Source organism: Carassius auratus, chromosome 8, assembly GCF_003368295.1.
Source record: "Carassius auratus strain Wakin chromosome 8, ASM336829v1, whole genome shotgun sequence".
Classification (NCBI taxonomy): Eukaryota; Metazoa; Chordata; class Actinopteri; order Cypriniformes; family Cyprinidae; genus Carassius; species Carassius auratus.
In genome coordinates this window covers 13,195,560-13,207,584 of record NC_039250.1, presented here as the reverse complement: position 1 = coordinate 13,207,584, position 12,025 = coordinate 13,195,560, and the positions used below count along the sequence as shown (strand labels likewise).

General features: G+C 40.0%; 1 protein-coding gene across 4 annotated transcripts in view; it reads left to right on the top strand.

Moving 5' to 3' along the window:
- The window catches only part of LOC113107331 (2-oxoglutarate dehydrogenase, mitochondrial), a 30,786-nt gene extending 18,766 nt beyond the window's left edge, over positions 1–12,020 (top strand). For 3 of the 4 annotated variants that reach the window (XM_026269757.1, XM_026269755.1, XM_026269758.1), the window contains 19 exons: positions 3,351–3,466; positions 5,938–6,092; positions 6,336–6,482; positions 6,573–6,663; positions 6,766–6,945; positions 7,162–7,290; positions 7,383–7,562; positions 7,656–7,808; positions 7,902–8,004; positions 8,223–8,351; positions 8,440–8,590; positions 8,796–8,923; positions 9,003–9,181; positions 9,276–9,347; positions 9,449–9,574; positions 9,689–9,761; positions 10,395–10,558; positions 10,636–10,790; positions 10,879–12,020. In XM_026269757.1, coding sequence (XP_026125542.1) covers positions 3,351–3,466; positions 5,938–6,092; positions 6,336–6,482; positions 6,573–6,663; positions 6,766–6,945; positions 7,162–7,290; positions 7,383–7,562; positions 7,656–7,808; positions 7,902–8,004; positions 8,223–8,351; positions 8,440–8,590; positions 8,796–8,923; positions 9,003–9,181; positions 9,276–9,347; positions 9,449–9,574; positions 9,689–9,761; positions 10,395–10,558; positions 10,636–10,790; positions 10,879–10,999 — 2,552 coding nt within the window. In that variant the 3' untranslated portion in view covers positions 11,000–12,020. Of the gene's footprint in view, positions 1–397; positions 449–3,350; positions 3,467–5,937; positions 6,093–6,335; positions 6,483–6,572; positions 6,664–6,765; positions 6,946–7,161; positions 7,291–7,382; positions 7,563–7,655; positions 7,809–7,901; positions 8,005–8,222; positions 8,352–8,439; positions 8,591–8,795; positions 8,924–9,002; positions 9,182–9,275; positions 9,348–9,448; positions 9,575–9,688; positions 9,762–10,394; positions 10,559–10,635; positions 10,791–10,878 lie in introns of all 4 variants that reach the window. The other variant, XM_026269754.1, reaches the window with a different exon arrangement.
- Positions 12,021–12,025: the final 5 nt, after the last annotated feature.

Below are 12,025 nucleotides of genomic sequence, written 5' to 3'. Positions count from 1 at the left end.
CTTACCGGAAGCGATGTATTCCTGCAAATGTCAATAGGACCACTGGGGGAGGAGCCATAGGAGCTTGATTTTTTTCACAGATTATCTGTCTCATATTCTACTGTCAGGACATAATGATAGGTTTAACAAATATGTAAAAAAAATTTTTTTTACAAAAGTTACCTACTGCAGCTTTAATGCATACTCACTAAATAAAATTACTACTTTGTATTACTTTGAACTAGTGTCAAATTTCAACAGCTAAATGCTTGAGTCATTTTTTGCTTATATATATACACACACATTCCAGAATGATATAGTCATTTCCGATGTAAGACTGCTTAAAGTTCATTAATTGCAATGCTCAGGAGAACTTCACGATCACACACAAATCTGTATTTTTCACCTTGCTTTACAGAGTCTGAATTTCACTTTGCTGAAATTTCTCAAACCTGTAATTGGGAAAAGGGTAATATATATGCTCTAAACAGCAGTCCAAATACCAAATCGTAAGAGTGATGTATATTTAATGCCTGTTTTGCATAGCATTGTGTTAGCAGCAGCATTTAAAAAGACAAAAAGACGAGTTCCTGATTTTTCATTTCCTCTGACATGAGTCACGTGTGTGTGTGTGTGTTTATGCTATTGCTGGTGAATGGCTCAGTCTACATGAATACTCTCATACTTGTGTAATGTCCAGAATCCCATAAAGCCCTAGAAGGACTATATTACCACAAACACTAATATCAACTCCTCTCTTTGTAAGACAGTTTGTAATAAAGTAGTACAGTAATATGCCACCTTACCAGACAAATAGGTTGAGGGTTTTAAAGCAGATATTAGACACTGTTTGTTCTCGTGGGAATACTTCTAGGTGGAGGAATATTTGGTTAAGCATTACTATCATTTGTTTGTCAAACTCAACAGTATATGTAAACAGTGCTTTACAGATGACGTGTCCCTTCCACACCTGTATCTGTGCATGTGCCCAACTAACTGATCAAGCTGGGATATGATTTCTGTGGATATGATTGATAAATTATTATATCATTCTGATAAGGCACTACTCTCTGTGCAACTGCTTTAGAACGATAGTCAAGTAAAAAATAACAGCCTTTGTTTAAAACAACCCAGAATATTCCTAATGAGCTTTAAAAGATCAAAGTCAGATTGTGATGAGATGTGTGGACATTGTGTTTGTAGTGAAGAATGCTTCTGCTTTTTGGGCAGGTTATTTTGATGTGGAGTGCATTTTGGTGGCTTTGCTGTCTCTAGCTTCAGATAAGGTGAAGGGAAGCTTTGTGTGGCAGTTAATAAAGTCAATGTACAGTATTTAGTTTGGATGCTTTTGTAATATTCCTAAAATACAAACACGCACACCCTATGTATCCACTTATTTATTCCCACATGTGCACACACACATACACACTAAAACCAAGTTCATACTTTCTCCATATGCTCAGCCTCCCCTCTCTCTCTCTCTCTCTCTCTCTCTCTCTCTCTCTCTCTCTCTCTCTCGCTCATTAGCGCTCTCATTAACACACTCTGATCTACTATAGGTTAGTTACTCTCTCTCTTTAACATACCCGCTCTTATGCCTTGAGGTGCATGGCACTTTTTGCTCTCTTTGCTAAACAACCAAACTGATGAACACCTACAGGTCAGTGTTTGTGTGTGCTGACCTCAGTTTCTCTGTACAGCCTCCTGCGTGGCAAGTTGTTGTAGGTACTGAATGAACAGCCGTAAATACAAATTTTTCATCCATTTATGAAATTAACTGGCATTGCCCAAATATACAGCATTTCAGAGAAACTGTAGGCATTTTAAAGCTCAAGACTACAGTTCTGCCAGGCTTTTAACCTGCATGTCGTGGAGCTTGAATTGGTAGTGCTGCTGTGGATCATAAAGAAACCGTCTGAATCTTGTGTTCGGTGCTTTGGAAGTGTGAATTTGTGCGATTCATTGATGAATCTAACTAAGAAATATCCAGCTCATGTTTCAGCACCAATACATTGAATAAATATCATCCTTTTTGGATACACACAAAAAAAATGAACTAAAGATTACATTTATATTTTTTTATTATTATTAGAAACGTGACTTGGACATGTTGACCGGTTTTGTGAGATCTGTCTTCAAAGGTTTATTGAAATGTATTTATTTGTTATTGAAATAATATTTTATATTTTGTAAATATTTAGTAAGCCTTTTTTATCTCAGTGTAAGGATACTGGGGCCCTATGAAATCCATTTTTATTGTATTTTTAGTCATATATATTTTAGTTTAGTTTTTAACATTCCGTTTTAATGGTTAAATGAAATTGTAAAACTTAGACTGATACTAGTTCATATCGCTACATGATTAATTGTACAGCCCTACTATGGTTTTACTTATTCAAAATTTGCGGAGTCTGAATTTATTCTATTATTTTTATTTTTTATTTTTATTTTTTTACATTTTTTAAATCACAGAGGCCTAGGATACGTAATCATTACATTCTAAATACGGATGTTGATGTTTATTTATAATAGTTATATTAGATTGCACTTTGTCAAAATATATGTACTCTGGTGTATACAGTATAACTATATATGAAATGGTACACCTAAGTTTAAAGTAAGTTTTTGGCTTGAAGTGCTGAATTTATAATACTACTAATAATAATAAACCATTATAATAGTCTCATTATACTATTGAATGAGCTCTTCACTGTACAGCATATTAATTGCAGCTCACAAGCCAAAACTGCTTGTTGATATTAAATTCAGGATGCATATAATGAAACAATTGTAATAGCATTATTAACATCAATATTATATATGATCATGCTGTTAACCCACCTTTTATTTTCTTTTCTTTTTTTTTATTTGAACCCCCAAATGCTCAACACCACAACTCTCTCATTAACCACCTTTCCTTTGTCTTCATTTTCTCTCTCATTCCTTCTCTTTTTCCATCCATTTACTAACCACTTAATACTTCATGTTCTTTTTATAAATTGTCCGCTTTGCTGTTACCATTATTTAACATTTATCATGCTATTTGCTGGAATTTTTGCTATGTCCACCTTGATTCTGGTTATGCATGGCATCCTGATGTTTACTCCATTCATCGCCCACTAACTCACACATGCTTGTTTTTTTCCTCTCTCTCTCCCTGTCTGTCGTTTTTTCTTGTTTTTATCATTTATATCTACCTCTTCCCTCTTTGGATTGTCTTTCACTTTGTTACTTTAATTTCTCCTCCATCTCCTGGCATCACTGCTGGACTTCTTTTGTTTCTTCTCTTTTCTGTTGACCCTGTCCCCCTCCCTCTCCACCTGCCCTTCTTCTCTGGGATGGGTTGGATGTGTTGTGTGTTTGACTGTCAGGTTTCTATGGGCTGGACGAATCTGATCTGGATAAAGTGTTCCGCTTGCCCACCACCACCTTTATTGGGGGCAATGAGAGCGCTCTGCCCCTCAGGGAGATCATCCGCCGCTTGGAGGTGAGTGAGGACACAAGGATCATTTCAGCCTCAGGACTGTGCGAATGTTTCACACAGGAAGACTACCATAATGCAGTGGTTCTCCAACAGGGGCCCCCAGCAAACTACCATTTAAAACAAACTTAAACTTTTCTCTCTTTTTTTTTATTTATTGCAGTTTAGCAACAGGATACTGCATTTTAAAGAAAATGATTGATTTAACTGATTTGAATGTTAAGACTGGGTTTAGCGTTGTGAAGGAAAAGAATGTGCGCTAAATGGAATGCTGCGCAATAATAGTTTTTATATGAAAGGTGCTGTAAGCATAAAATACCATAATCTTTTTGCGGATATTTATGAAACATGCTAAGTTAACATACTTGTTTATCTGAAAAACAATACTACAGTAAGTTATTCTCCTTTAAAAATGTGCGTTAAGGGCTGGAGTCTCTCTTTTGGTTTGTGAAACCCGCCCACTGCCAGTTTTCCCAATTGTATTCTTGCCAGTTGGCGGAAAACACTGCATATTTCATTTCATCCATCATCAAGTACACTCGTTCCTGTTTGTGTCGTCAATCTGGCAAGCTGCATGTGTGTAAAAAATTTGAGGAGGAGGAGCTGAGTTTTCTTTGAACAGTTTTAAACCTCAGTTACTGGGCGATCTTGAAGAGAGTTTCATCGTTTTGACTGTAGTAACCGAACGCGACAAGCTGTTTGAAAGAAGAGTTTGTGAATTTATTAAAGGGGGGGTGAAATGCTCGTTTTCACTCAATATCCTGTTAATCTTGAGTACCTATAGGGTAGTACTGCATCCTTCATAACTCCAAAAAGTCTTTAGTTTTATTATATTCATAAGAGAAAGATAGTCTGTACCGATTTTTCCCGGAAAAACACGAGCGGCTGGAGGCGTGACGTGTGGGCGGAGCTAAAGAATCTCGAGCGCCAGTAGGCTTTTGCGTTGAGAGCATTTGGAAGCTGTGACACCGTGAGGAAAAAAACCATCATCCAAAACAAACCATGGCTAACAGTCAGATTCAGCCGTTTATTTATGATCCAGAATTAGATCCCGAGGCTGAAACTGAACGAGAGCAGCAGCAGCAACGACTCGCTCCGAGCGGGTCTCGAACCTGGGTCTCCGGCATGGGAGGCAGACGCACTAACAAGGAGGCAGAGATATTTTAAGCAGTTTTACTCACCGCCTGCAGTTCCAACACACGATCGTGACCCTTTTTCCTTGGGATTGCATCATCCTTAAGAAATAAACGATACGCAAATCCGTCGTCAAACTGGGCCTTGTTTGTAAAACAAGCATCTTCGAAATGCAGGGAACAAACAAAAACACTTGCACAACTCCGTTGATGCTCTGTAAAAATAAACTCCATCCACTGGTCCCTTAATGCTGTTTCTCTTTTGGTAATCTGTGCAGGGTTGTCTTGCCCTGGCAACCAAAAACACACTTCTTTTGTGACATTTCGCGAAGCTCTCGCTCTGATCAGTGAATGTCTGTTGTGCTCTCAGTGCTCTGATATACGGGAGCGCGCACTCTTCCAGCAGACGTGCCCTTAGGACCCATATAAGGAAATTCTGCTCCATCTAATGTCACACAGAGCCATACTCGAAAAAAACTTTCCGAAACTTGTGACAAACCGGAAGGAGTATTTTGGGAGCAAAAATACTCCTTCAAACGTACAACTTAATTTTTGAAACTTTGTCCATGTTTAGCATGGGAATCCAACTCTTTAACAGTGTAAGAAACTCAGTATGCATGAAATAGCATTTCACCCCCCCTTTAATCTGCACATCACATTGAATTATTGAACCACTTTAGAACAATTGAAATATAGTGCACGGTTTTGGTGCTTTTTCAGTAACATAGAACAGTATACACAAAATATCGGATTTGTGGCAGAAAATGCCAGTATAGGAGCCAATAACGATCCAGAGTATCGGATCGATGCATCCCTAATTATAATTGAATTCATTTAAAAGAAGCAATTTCTTTTTGTTTTTTGTTACACCCCTAATTCTGTTAAATAACAGAATATTTCAATATTATTGCATGTAGAAATGGATGGCGATGTTAAATAAAATGTATAATTTTGTATTTTCTTAATTTCTACAGTATCAAAAAGTAGAACCAATAACATCCGAGCTAATTGATACTACGTTCTTCCATGATTTGGCCCATTTAATACTGGGTTTTGGTACCCATCCGTAGGGTCTTCCAATATTGTTGTGACAATTGAATTTATGAATCAGTTCTCAAGTTCTCCAAACATGTCCTTTCAGAGCAACAGCTGACTTCTTCACATTAATTATGAACATGGTTCACTAAGATTTGACCCGTTTCACATTACTGTTGTAATATTCGAAGAGTTTTATGAATTGAAGCATGACAAATGTATTTTGGTAAAACCCTACCATTCAATGGTTTGGGTGTGATTTTTTTATTACTACTTTCAGTATGGTTGCTGAAATGTTGTGTTTCTCAGATGGCGTATTGCCAGCACATAGGGGTTGAGTTCATGTTCATCAATGACCTGGACCAGTGTCAGTGGATCAGACAGAAGTTTGAGAGGCCTGGAGTCATGCAGTTCAGCCTGGAGGAGAAGAGGACACTGCTGGCTCGCATGGTCCGCTCAACCAGGTACACACACGAAGGCCAAAAGAGAGAGCACACATAGGAATACATCCATTAAACCTTTTCAAACAAATCAAATTCTGAACATTTGTGTCAGTCTGAACAGGCACATTACACTGAACAGTTGACTTATGACTGTTGTAATGGATTTCCCTACTGTGGATGTGTTTAAATGGACATTTGTTCTTAAAACTCAGGTTTAACATTTTTCCCTGCGACTATGTAATATATGTGTGCTGATTTCTGCAGGTTTGAGGAGTTCCTGCAGAGGAAATGGTCCTCTGAGAAGCGCTTTGGACTGGAGGGCTGTGAGAGTTTGATCCCTGCACTCAAAACCATTATTGATAAATCCAGCGCGAAGGGAGTAGACACGGTCATCATGGGAATGCCTCACAGGTTGAGGAGGAGATTCAAATGTAGAAACCTGACATTACAGTGACATTAGTATGTGCCATTATGATGATCTCTTTCTGTCTGTCTCTGTAGAGGGCGTCTGAATGTGCTTGCCAATGTGATCCGTAAGGAGCTGGAGCAAATTTTCTGTCAGTTTGACTCTAAATTGGAAGCTGCCGATGAGGTCAGTGACTTTTTGTGCACTTTTTTGGATCCTTGTGATCTTATTCATCAGAACAAACATAAGAACCACTATAATCAATGAAATATGTCTGTACCTCTACAGGGCACAGGAGATGTCAAGTACCACTTGGGCATGTACCACAGGAGGATAAACCGTGTGACTGACAGGAATATTACTTTGTCATTGGTGGCCAACCCTTCCCATCTGGAAGCGGTGAACCCTGTGGTGCAGGGCAAGACTAAAGCAGAGCAGTTCTACTGCGGTGACACAGATGGCAATCGGGTGAGACAAAAAGAGCATCAATCTACATTTCCATAGGGACTTAATGATTCATTGATTTAATAATGATTTATTTGTCATAACGTGACCATTGACTTCTAAATGTTTATGTGAGAATTTAATATGGTGCACCCCTAGTACATTTAAGATGCATTTTGAACTCATACCCCTCTAAGAACCAGCAGCTTTTAAATGTTCTTGTGTGTGTTTTGGTTTCAGGTGATGTCCATTCTGCTCCATGGTGACGCTGCATTTGCAGGTCAGGGCATCGTCTATGAAACCTGCCATCTGAGTGATCTGCCCTCCTACACCACACACGGCACTGTGCATGTGGTGGTCAACAACCAGGTGCTCATGCACAAACAAACCCATGTGTACCAGTACATGGTAACACACCCAATCAGATGTCCTCTTAATACCCCTCTGCACCTCTTTCTCAGATCGGGTTCACCACAGATCCTCGTATGGCGCGCTCCTCTCCGTATCCTACTGATGTTGCCCGTGTGGTCAATGCCCCCATATTCCACGTCAACGCAGATGATCCTGAAGCTGTAGTGTACGTGTGCAACGTGGCCGCAGAGTGGAGAGCCACTTTCCACAAAGATGTGGTGGTGGACCTGGTGAGTGAAAGTGTTCTATGTCTCTTATAAACACTTTATTCTTACTTATTGTTATAGTTGACATCAGTGAGACATATGATATCTTTCCTTAAGGTTTGTTACCGCCGTAATGGCCACAATGAGATGGATGAGCCGATGTTCACCCAGCCGCTGATGTACAAACAGATCAAGAAGCAGAAAGGAGTTCTGCAGAAATATGCTGAGAAGCTCATCGCCGAAGGCGCTGTCTCACGACAGGAGTATGAGGTCAGACAATCCTGCCCAGAGCCAATCAGCTGCCTCTTATCTTCAGCTAATATTCCTGAAAGGTTTTCATCTGTTTCCTGACTCTTTCCACAGGAAGAGATTTCTAAGTATGACAAAATCTGTGAAGAAGCTCATGCTCGCTCAAAGGATGAGAAGATCCTCCACATCAAGCACTGGCTGGACTCGCCCTGGCCAGGTGTGTGTGTGTGTGTGAACGGGTTTTATTGAAATACATTCTTGAGTTATGACCAGATTTGTTGAAGAAATATTGTCAGACTAGAAGTGGGTGGTTCAGAATGAGTTGCAATATGTGCCAGACTTAATGTTGTGAAGTCAAACATTTGACTAAGCAAGACAGCATTTTGCTGCTGCATCATTTGTTTCTAGATCTTACAACACTACTTTGGTGTGCAGGTTTTTTCACTCTGGATGGTCAGCCAAAGAGTATGAGCTACCCATCCACCGGTCTGTCAGAAGAGGATCTGTCCCACATCGGACAGGTGGCGTCATCAGTACCCGTGGAGGACTTCACAATTCATGGAGGTGCAGTAGACCTAACAAAATAGTACATGAATATACACACACTTCATGCATTCAGTTACTATAATACTTGTCTTCCCTTCATGTGCAGGTCTGAGTCGTATTCTGAAGGGCCGTGGTGAGATGATCAAGAACAGGACCGTGGACTGGGCTCTGGGAGAGTACATGGCCTTTGGCTCTCTGCTCAAGGAGGGCATCCATGTGCGTCTCAGCGGACAAGATGTGGAAAGAGGAACCTTCAGGTACAAACAATAACACTTAGTAACATTTGAACCACATAACAAAATAATCATCATGTAGTTACAAATCTAAATCTAGTTGGGTAGCAACGTCTGCACATTTGTTTCATAGACTGTTTGTGTTAGAGCCACTATTTCAGTTGTAGCATTATTTTAAATCTCAGCCCATTGTAAGAGGTCACTGACCTATTGCTTGTTTCATTTGCAGTCACCGTCACCATGTTCTCCATGATCAGAACGTAGACAAGAGGACCTGCATTCCCATGAACCACATATCCCCCAACCAAGCCCCGTACACCGTCTGCAACAGCTCTCTGTCGGAGTACGGAGTACTAGGTATTCAGACGCTCGCAGCACTTGTTAAAATGATCTCTGAAAGGTACTGTGCTTTAATGGAAACTCATGTCTTCTTAAGGTTTTGAGCTGGGCTTTGCTATGGCCAGTCCCAATGCTCTGGTTCTGTGGGAGGCCCAGTTTGGAGACTTCCATAACACGGCTCAGTGTATAATCGACCAGTTCATCTGCCCTGGCCAAGCTAAATGGGTCCGCCAGAACGGCATTGTCTTACTGCTGCCACATGGCATGGAGGGCATGGTAAGGCCATGCATAACTCTTTTCTCTCTCTTAGCACCCATTTTGTGTACTGGCTGTAAATGAGTTGATTTGGTTTTATTTTGTTCCTTCACAGGGTCCTGAGCACTCTTCTGCCCGTCCTGAGCGCTTCCTGCAGATGTGCAATGATGACCCTGACTTCAACCCTGTAAGACTGTCTTCTAATATCTCTAAATGTTAATACTGCCTTGATATTAACAAAGATTTCGTAGTCTGAATATATCAATACAACTGTTATTTTGGCTGCAGAAAGTCACTGATGACTTTGAGGTGCGTCAGCTGTATGACTGCAACTGGATCGTCGTAAACTGTTCAAACCCCGCCAACTATTTCCATGTAATAAGGAGGCAGATCCTACTTCCCTTCAGAAAACCTGTGAGTTCAGCTGTCTGAGAGCATCTGAATGTTTGTTGATTAGTTCAATGCATTACTGTTACTTTAAAGAACAATTTATATTTTTTATTAATTTATACATTTTCTTGTTTTTAGCTTATTGTCTTCACCCCCAAATCTCTGCTGCGTCACCCGGAGGCCAAGTCTAACTTTGACCAGATGCTACCAGGTCAGAAACAGTTTGTTTCTTGCTGTTTTAAAGTTAATTTATTAACCCTCTGTACCACTTTAAAACACTATATTGCTGGGATAGCACTGTGGCATCAGCATGGCTATTAAAATAAATCTATCAAGACTTAAACCATCATGTCAACATTACATGAGGGTTTTAAAGCTGCAGGCTTTGGGAGAATGTGAAATAAAGTTTAAATAAGAAATGCATTTGAATATCAACTCTATGATCAAAGTGTGATTGTATGAGCTAAATGGGAAATCTCATAGATGGGTTGATTTTAAATTAAAAAAATGCTTTTATTAATGTTTTTTTTTAATTTTTTTTATATATATATTTTTTTATGATATCTTATAGAGCAGGGTTGTCAATGGCCAACAGAAAGGTAGTATACATTATATTATAATATCATAAGAAGATAAAACCGATAATTAAAAGGAAGTAAATAGTGTAGCCAACGGTACACTGAAAGGTCTGAGGGTTTGTGTGCACTGGGAATTATTTTTGATCAAATTAATACCAGTTAACTCTAATACAGCATACAGTACACAATAAATAAGATTTATCAGCAAAACAATTTGTTTAAAACAACATGCAAATAAACAGTACTATCTGTGTGTATCTGTCCAGGCACTCATTTCCAGCGCGTGATCCCAGATGATGGACAAGTAACCCAAAACCCCTCAGAGGTCAAGCGCATCATCTTCTGTACAGGAAAGGTCTATTACGAGCTCACACGTGAACGCAAAACACGCAACATGGAGGACTCTGTGGCCATCACTCGCATTGAGCAGGTACTGCCGTCTTCAGCAGAACATCAGGAATGCTTTCTTGTTATGATGATCTGATTCTCCCTCTCGCTCCTCCCCAGCTCTCTCCTTTCCCGTTTGACCTGGTGAAGGCTGAGACTGAGAAATATCCCAATGCTGACCTGGTCTGGTGTCAAGAGGAGCACAAAAACCAGGGATACTACGACTACGTCAAGCCCCGCATGCGCACCACCATCGACCGTGCCAAGCCTGTCTGGTAAACTCTCGTCTCCTCTTGTAGAGCCATGACACACTCCAGGTGCTCTGTGTTTTGACCAATCCTCACTCTGTCCTTCTGGGTGCAGGTATGCCGGCCGTGATCCTGCCTCCGCTCCGGCCACGGGAAACAAGAACACCCATCTTCTGGAGCTGAAGCGTTTCCTCGACACTGCCTTCAACCTGGACGCCTTCAAAGACCACGTCTAAGCCTGTCACAAACACCCCATTCACCTGGCAACCAAATACACTACGCCAAACTGTTTTATCCCATAAAGAATTGCGATACAGTTTATCCAATGTGTTCAGGTTTGCAAATCACACTCTCCGTCCTGGCCCCACACTCTCTCCTGCATGAATTCACTATTTTTTTAGTTAATAATGTTCATTTCAAGCCTTCGTCACCATTGTTGTCCAGTTCAACAACACCAAATGGTGATAAACCGCAGGTTATTCAGATTCTCTTGGTTAAGTATAACAGCACAAATGTTGATTTGAATAGACCCTAATGTATTTTCAACCAAAGCACCGCTCCAGGCCCATTACAGTCTTCACGTCTGTTGCCTCCAAACTCACGATTATCAGAGATTTTTCCTTTCAAAAGTAGAGTTGTTGGTATCACAATTCCCAACGGCTACATGGCTTTAATTTGTATGTTTGTGTTTTCTTTTGTTTTTCTGTATTGATAATTGTGGGCTAAGTTCAGAATAAGGGAGAATTTTGGCACATATACATCTGCAGAGTCTGGATAGTACGCTGGATTGTAAAGTAGGTGGTAAAAATGACACTTTATCTGTACCTTTGCACTGTTTTCTGAAGAAAAGAAAAAACAGTTGGTTCTCTGAAGTGGGTGTTGCAGTTGAATGATTGTATTTATGTAAAAAAAAGGCTTGGCGTTAACCATCTGGACTGTGGAAATTTTTGTGGCACCTTTAAATATATGTGCCTCGGTTCTGGTTCCAAATCATTGTCTTTTCACTCAGCTAATAATTGCCGACTGATAACATGTGCCATACCACCCAACCCTGCAGCACGGATATTTAATATGGCAAGCAAAACAGAATTACACCTGTTTGTGGTCGCTCTTTTAAATAGAAACCAATGACATCCTTTTGGCTTTTTCAAAGAGGGAGAGAGAGAGCAAATGATTTTATTTATTTTGGTTTTTGGAGGAATAAGATTCTGTCCTCGTAACGGTTTAGCTTCATACAATAAACTCATTATCCTCTCAGATGT